The 8187-nt window shown below is 41.5% G+C and overlaps 1 protein-coding gene across 2 annotated transcripts in view; it reads right to left on the bottom strand.

Moving 5' to 3' along the window:
* Positions 1 to 114: 114 nt before the first annotated feature.
* Positions 115 to 8187, bottom strand: part of ppp2r2bb (protein phosphatase 2, regulatory subunit B, beta b) — a 38579-nt gene continuing 30506 nt past the window's right edge. For both annotated transcript variants that reach the window (XM_017492901.3, XM_017492899.3), the window contains 5 exons: positions 5133 to 5310; positions 3341 to 3505; positions 3046 to 3215; positions 2584 to 2675; positions 115 to 896 (listed from right to left, as the gene is read on the bottom strand). In XM_017492901.3, the coding sequence (XP_017348390.2) occupies positions 617 to 896; positions 2584 to 2675; positions 3046 to 3215; positions 3341 to 3505; positions 5133 to 5310 (885 nt within the window). In that variant the 3' untranslated portion in view covers positions 115 to 616. The remainder of the gene's footprint in view (positions 897 to 2583; positions 2676 to 3045; positions 3216 to 3340; positions 3506 to 5132; positions 5311 to 8187) is intronic.

Here is an 8187-nt window from a genome sequence, read left to right as displayed (position 1 = left end):
TTTTTTCTTTTTTCCCCTTTTTAAAAAAAAAAAAAAAAAAAAAAACGTACTTGATTGGTTCTCGAGCACATGGCTAAAAAGGCGTGACACCAGAAAAGACAAAATGGCTTCTTATTTGATTTTTATTAGCCGTTTATTTTTTTTCCTTTTAGAGTTTATTTAGAAAATTACAACAAAAGCAGTAAATTGCTACATAGTTTTTTTTTGTTTTTTTTTTAAACCTTTTTTAATTCCATCTTAAACCAGTGCGCTGCCGCCCTATCCGAACTGTAGTCCTGCGTCAGAATGATGCATCCGCTTCCATGAAGTCAAATGGTGAATAAATAGGTGAGAAGTTGCGGAAAATCTGGGGCTGAGAGCGTGATCGGTTCGGTTTTCGCAGCAAACTCGAATGTCCTTGCATTTCATTGCTGTCCATATTTGAACTACAGTGGAAGAGGCAAACTAAAAACGGAGCAGGCAGCAGTCATCTTTGCATATAATTCAGTGCAGTGGGTACGTACTATGTGCTCAACAAAAAAAGAAAAGAAAAAAAGCTCAACCGGACATTTTCCTACAGATTTCCTCGAGGCATCAGATTCCCGTCTCCGTGACGGAGAACTCGAGACGAGACGCGCTAGTTGACCTTGTCCTGGAAAATGTACAGGTTGTTGGTGGCGGCCACGGCGATGATGTTCTCTGACGGGTGCCAGGCCGTGTGAAGAATCTTCTTCCCGAAGTCTAGGCTGTCCATGCTGATCTCGTCTTTACGCCGCTTGCCACCCACGCACACCTTGCGTGGCTTGAGGATGGCTCGAGGTTTGCTGTTTTCCCTGGAAGCCTCCAGTGTGACGTCGCGCTTGGTGTTACGATCGAACATGCGGAAGAAGTTATTGTAGGATCCGGTCATCAGGACACTGAGGGAAAGAATCGAGTGTGTGCTTTACAACAAACACCTTGAAATATGTGTGTACTTCATTTTTCTAACAAACGTCTTCGTAAAGGTTTTGTAGGAGCATTTATGCAAGAAAATGTGCATACGTGAACATCCCGATATCTTACGAGAGCTCCCGAGTTTGTGTAAATGTAGATATTTGGGAAACGCCAAGCTTCTAGCAAATTGATTTCAAGACACCGTACCTTTGGGGCAAGCGTAATCCAGCTAATTACGTTTCAAAACAATGCTTAAATCAGGGAAATGTTTATACTTGACACAATTAGCCACCTAATAGTATTTTATCACATTTATTTTGGGTGGCGCAGTGAGCAGCATTGCCACCTCACGGTTCCCGGGTTTGAGTTTCTGTGCATGTTCTCCCCATGCCCCCGTAGGTTTCCTCCCAAAAACGTTGCAGTAAGTGGCTCGATGACGATAAATTAACCCTAGGTGTGTATGAGCATGTGACTGTGTGCATCCAGTGAGTATTCCCACCTCGCATCGAGGGTTCCTGGGAACAACCTTGACCGGGATCAAGTGAACACTAGAAGTGAGTGTGATTTACTTAACACATTGGGATTTCTAGCTGCCAGAAAGATCAGAAAAGTTTGCTGGAGATGCTGCCAGAACATAGTATAAAGCTAGGAGGTCGGGCTGCCGCCAGTCAAAATGGGTCTTTCACTGGAATTTCATTACAACATCTGTATGATGTTCCAGAACGCTTGTCTTTTAATAACGACTGAGATGGTTCATTTAAGAACGGAGGGGGATGGGGATGATGTACAAAGAACGTGTTTTTAAAATTAATTAAGTGAATATATTTTTTTCTGAGACTCCAGCAGAGACATGCTGCCCCGTGCACAGCATGTGGTCTGCGTGGGCTACACCGAGCAGCGGTGTCGCTATAAATAAACCCGAAATATATGCGCGCCACTGTCTGTTGCTTCTCATGCGATGACTGAGGGGGGAAAAAGAAGAAATATTCTCCAAACAGCATGGACGCTACTGAAACTATTCTAGACATTTTCCCTTACCTTATCAACCCCACCTTTTTTTAAATGATCGTTAAATATCTCCTATTGTATAAAACGCATTTATTATGAGGAGAGGTTTTGAGGTAGATGTCTGTCAAGGTCAGTTGAGATTGTAAAAATGTTTTCAGGAGATGCAAGTTATAATTTAAGTGTTGCTTGTGTTCCATTTACTAACATTGGAATGGGCGGGGTTTAAAAAATTGTACTGCAACCAGTCACTAGAGGGCCTCGGTTATAATGACCGCCTCGGTTATGATGACCACCTCTATACGCCGTCATCGGTCTGTACTTTCTGTACAAAAGGTGCTACATGAATGACACGTTACTTTTTGTTAAATAAATAAATAAATAAATATGGGTCATTTACATGAACCCAAGAGGACATGACTTCAGCAGAACGTATGGATTAAAGTGATATTGCATTAGTGTTTCAGCTCTAATCCCAATCTAAACGAGAGCTTGTAGACGACACAAAAGCCTCATTATCGTGAGTATACTGTGGATCGTACACTATTATATGTACGGCTGTGCTAATACTTGTACCGGGTTCACAATGAATGTCTGCATTAAAAATAACTGAACGGTTCATAAAACAAAACCCTACATCGTGCCACTATCCTCATATAAACGTACCTGTCTGTTCCATTCCACACACATTCAAACTTGTCAAAAATACAGTCGTTCTCATAGAGGGAGCACAGTTTACTTCTCAGGTAGTCGTGGACCTGTAAAAGAAAGATAGAGATGAACAAGTTTAAATGGACAGAAATGTTAAGGTAATGTTAACCTTGTAAGATTGGCAAAATTCATGGTGCCTCAAACCCAACTGGCATTGCCATTCCAATCGTTTCAGATGGGAATGTATATGTACATATGAAGACGGGGGGAAAAAAATCAATTGCCTTTAGCCATGTCCTTTTTCCTTTGGGTGTAAATATTAGGATCGAATCGCTGCATGAATATCGAAGCCTTTATGTTTGAAAATAAATGTGCCGTTGATGATATGAACATGAAGCAAAATGTGTGTTGGGTGTATTTTTCTTGGCTTCTGCTGTGATAGGTTTGGAGTCCCCTGACCAAAAAGCACGACAGTACCTGATAGGTCTCCAGAGGTTTGTTCTCCATGTTAAGATCCCATACTTTAACAGTAAGGTAGTCACGAGTCATTAGATAACGACCACTGTGGCTGAACTTCACGTCGGAGATGGAGGAAATAATCTCCGAGAAGAAGGAGCGATTAACGGGGTCTTCTGGTTCCTCAAAGACTAGAGGGTGTTAAATGAACCACGTTAATGAGACACGAATGGGTGTGTGAACAACTTCGGGTTAATCAACACGTGAGTCAGAGTACGTACAGAAATAGGACGGTTTAGCTGCTGAATAAACTTACATTTGCAGTGGTTGTCACAGAGTGCAGCTGCTCTCATGTCACACAGTCGTATGGAACCCTTGCTACTGCTGTAGATAAACGTGTTGCACTGGTTGGGATGAAACTCTGCTGCTGTGATCACTTCAGTGAGTTCTTCCATGTTGGCTGGTTTTAGATCTACAATGTCTGAAGAGTTTGGATGAAGGAACAGTAACATCAAACCGAGCACTGTGTGGAACAGGGGTACCACCTTTCATGCTCAAATGTTCCCTTCCTGGTAAAATAAAGTTTTAGCCGTTATTAGCATGGGCCAATATCCACCCAAAGTCAATACCCATCCATTTATCCATCCATCCAATGATTCCATCCACCCACCCACCCATTCAAACACCCATTGATTCCATCCACCCATCAATTCATCCATACACCCATTGATTCCATCCACCCATCCATCAATTGATTCCATCCATCCATCCAATGATTCCATCTACCCATCCATCCATCCATCCATTCCTTTAGTTCCAGCCAACCACCCATCCATACACCCATTGATTCCATCCATCCATCCATCCATCCATCCATTGATTCCAGCCACCCACCCATCCATACACCCATTGATTCCATCCACCCATCCATCAATTGATTCCATCCATCCATCCAATGATTCCATCTACCCATCCATCCATCCATCCATTCCTTTAGTTCCAGCCAACCACCCATCCATACACCCATTGATTCCATCCATCCATCCATCCATCCATCCATTGATTCCAGCCACCCACCCATCCATACACCCATTGATTCCACCCAACCACCCACCCATTGATTCCATCCACCAACCCATCCATCCACTTATCAATCCATCCATCCATCCATCCATCTATCTTCAGTAACTTTTATCCTGGTCAGTATGGCATGGACCTACAGGTCTACAGTCATTCTAGGTTGGTCAGCATTTTCAAACAATCGGGTCCATAAGTATTTGGACGGCGACACAATTTTAGTCATTTTCCCTCTGTACACCACCATAAAATGCCTGTGAAATTAGGATGTGACTGAAGTGTAGACTTTCATCTTTGATTCAAGGCGTTAAACAAAAAATATTGCATTGACTCTTTTGTCATTGCCCAAATACTTATGGAGCTGACATTATACTGATAAAAAAAATACTTCAGAGAGTTCAAATGCGATCCATGAAAGTATCAGACGCACTCGACAACCCAAACCTTGTACGTTTTCACAATGAATCCATCACAACGGCATTTAAAAAGGCAGTAGCTGAGATGATTCTACATATACAGGTGTATAATTTTCTGTATATTTTCCCAAATGACTGGATATAGGATAACATCTATAAGCTAAGGTTAAATCACACATCTGAGCAACCCCTTCCATAGCAAATGTCTCCAACAGGCTTGGTGATGCACGTCTGCTATAATCTTAATAGCGGCTTTATTTTTAGCAGTGACAGGTTATCCGTCATGGTGTGGCATGGGATCAAAAGATTACTGACTTCATCCTGACTGAAATTGGTAGAGACATGGCAAATAAGAGGCTCGGTATGGGCTCTGTGTCTCTTCAGTCACGCATTCAGACTCAAGCTTTTCATCTCAGACCCTTTAACCTGCTGATCAATAGTGAGCCATGGACAGACATGCCTGAGAATTGATGACCTTTGGGGAAAACACTAGTTAAAGCATAATGGCTTTGTGCTATTGCTGGAAATTCATTCATTTTTATTTCACAAGTCTGAGACAGACATGGCTACATGTCTATGGGCTTTAAGTGCCGGATAAACATGGTTCAAGGATACTGAAACTTCTGTTGGTGATTTCCAGGTTCCACAGGTTGATCCGAAGATCGTCCGTTGACATATATGTTTCGTTGTCACTGTTCACTGAAATAGAGTTGATGTGATAGGTGTGTGCATTGGAGAACACTCGCCGAGATGTAGCCTCCACCATCAGGTCCATGGGCCTCAACACTGGCACCTTACAGAGTGTAGAGATGGAAAAAAATAAACGAAAACTTCCTTGGGTTGTACTGAATCAGCCGCAAAGGCACAACGCTATCAAATATACCTGCAGCTGTTTTATGTACATCACATACAGTCAGGTATAAATATAAATATATATTTAATATATATATATATATATATATATATATATATATATATAGACTCAAAACGGAACCCGTCTTCATCTGGGCACCATCATTTCTCCTCTTTAACTGTTAGAATCAAGCAGTGATTTTTTTTTTCAGTCTAATGATGGCTTGTTTGACTGGCAGTGCCAGCTCTTTGGACTTCATACTGAGACTTAACAGCAACAGATTCCAGTTGCACATACCGCACTCGAAATAAACCCGAGAGCTTTCGTTCATTTGCTTACTTGTAAGTGAAATAACGAGTGAATACGACATACTTGTCCATGGAACAAGTAAGCAGACAACCGTTCAATGACTTATGGCCCCTTAAAAAGGCTGGGTCACATCTAAAACATGCTGGAATTCCTACACCGTTCACGCAGTTTTAACGTAAATACCCTCGACTCTCGATACTGACTGTACGTGTATTGCCACCGGTTAGAATTAAGAGTAGTCTCTGCATTTAAAAAGCATACGTATATGTCTTTTTTTTAAATAATTTTTTAAAATAATTCTCTCACGTTCCCTCTGAGACGGTGTTTTCTCTTGCACAAACCCTCCATATCCTCTAGTAAATGACTTGACCCTGTCAGTACTGTGCACCCGGACCATTTATCATTATGTACCAAGAGCCCCTACAGTGGGGTCTAATAGGAATCAGAGTTCTTTTGTCAGAAATCTTTCCCTTAATGATGACTAATTTAAAGCGTGCAGTCCCTACACGCGCCCCGCCGCAGGAGAGTGCTTTTTACCCCCTCCGTTTTCCACCTTTATGGGGAAAGACATTCTCTAATGACAGCCCTTCTCTAACACTACAGATGGGTCTCGCTGTTTAGACCGATGGGAGGGGGAAGGGCTGAACGTTCCTGCTGAGGCAGGTCATTATCACTGCACATGGGGTAGTTTTAAGGTGTTTTGGGGGAGGAAAGACAGTCTTTAGAGTTAAATGGAAAAAAACCTATTCCGACATATACATCACGCTTTGAAACTGGGTTGGTAAAAAAAAATTTTTTAATGGAAATAAATGCATCATTATGCTCCCTGGGATAGGATCCAGGTTCCCTCGTGACCCTGAAAAGGATAAGCGGTATAGAAGATGGATGGATGGATGGATAGTAAAAGCACTGTTAACTTTAATTCATGTCTAGTGATACACAGAATATTTCGTGATTATATAGCGCCTCTTTGCCAGGATTTTAGTCAGTATCAGTACTAAAACACAGGCTGATTGAGGGTACATCTGAATCAATCTATGATTAAGGTTATTCAGTAATTAACAAGGTTATTAATAATATCTCTGCCAATGATGCTGAAATATTATGGTAGCTGATAGCACTTCATTATTCATTTATCTTTGAATTGCGGTATTAGGACTTGCAGTCATCTGTCATAGCAAACATCTGGAAAAATGTGTGTGTGTGTGTGTGTGTGTGTGTGTGTGTGTGTGTGTGTTTGGAAGAGGCGGGCATATATTTATATCAGCTTGAGAAATTGCCTTCCTACCCTATTATGTGGCTTTAAAAAAAAAGCTTTCGTTTTTAGCACACACACAAACATCCACCGCACGCTATTGTTCCGAATGAACGGCGAAGCCACAGTTTTTTTGTGCGCCTTCCTTAATATGCGAGGAAGCTATTGTTCTATTTAGAGTGGTTCTCTTCTCTACAATACACACACACACACACACACACACAGTTCTGCTAGGAAACTTCCCATCAAATATTCAAGCGCGAGAACAGGAGGGAAAGCTGGTAAACACTACTTCTTGTCTTGTATGCACTGGGTGTAATCTTAGTTAAGGACAAGACACGTGTGAAGGAAAGGACACACTAGAGTAGCTGTCTGAGAATAAGGAGAGGCAGTGAGGGAGGGAGAAAGAAAAGAAAGGGGTAAATGTGTTAGAAGGAGTGACTGTGCTTGAGTATTGTCTAACACGGCCATCTGTTAACAGCTGGGCACGGCACAGTAATGCAGTTATCCTCCTGTACACGCGTTTAGTGCAGTGACTCCTTCTACTTCAACTACTACTACTGCTACCTCTACTACTACTACTACTGCTACTAGTACTACTACTACTACTACTACTACTACTGCTACTACTACTACTACTGCTACTACTACTACTACTACTACTGCTACTAGTACTACTACTACTACTACTACTACTACTGCTACTACTACTACTACTGCTACTACTACTACTACTACTACTGCTACTAGTACTACTACTACTACTACTACTACTACTGCTACTAGTACTACTACTACTACTACTACTACTGCTACCTCTACTACTACTACTACTACTACTACTACTACTACTGCTACTAGTACTACTACTACTACTGCTACTACTACTACTACTGCTACTACTACTACTACTACTACTACTACTGCTACTACTACTGCTACCTCTACTACTACTACTACTGCTACCTCTACTACTACTAGTGCTACTAGTGCTACTACTGCTACTAGTACTACTACTACTACTACTACTACTGCTACTGCTACCTCTACTACTACTACTGCTACTACTACTACTACTGCTACTAGTACTACTACTACTACTACTACTGCTACTGCTTCTACTACTTCTACTACTACTACTGCTTCTACTACTACTACTACTACTACTGCTACTACTACTACTGCTTCTACTACTACTAATGCTTCTACTACTACTACTACTACTATTGCTACTACTACTACTACTACTGCTT

Source organism: Ictalurus punctatus, chromosome 18 (assembly GCF_001660625.3).
Source record: "Ictalurus punctatus breed USDA103 chromosome 18, Coco_2.0, whole genome shotgun sequence".
NCBI lineage: Eukaryota > Metazoa > Chordata > Actinopteri > Siluriformes > Ictaluridae > Ictalurus > Ictalurus punctatus.
This window is presented reverse-complemented; position numbering and strand designations above follow the sequence as displayed.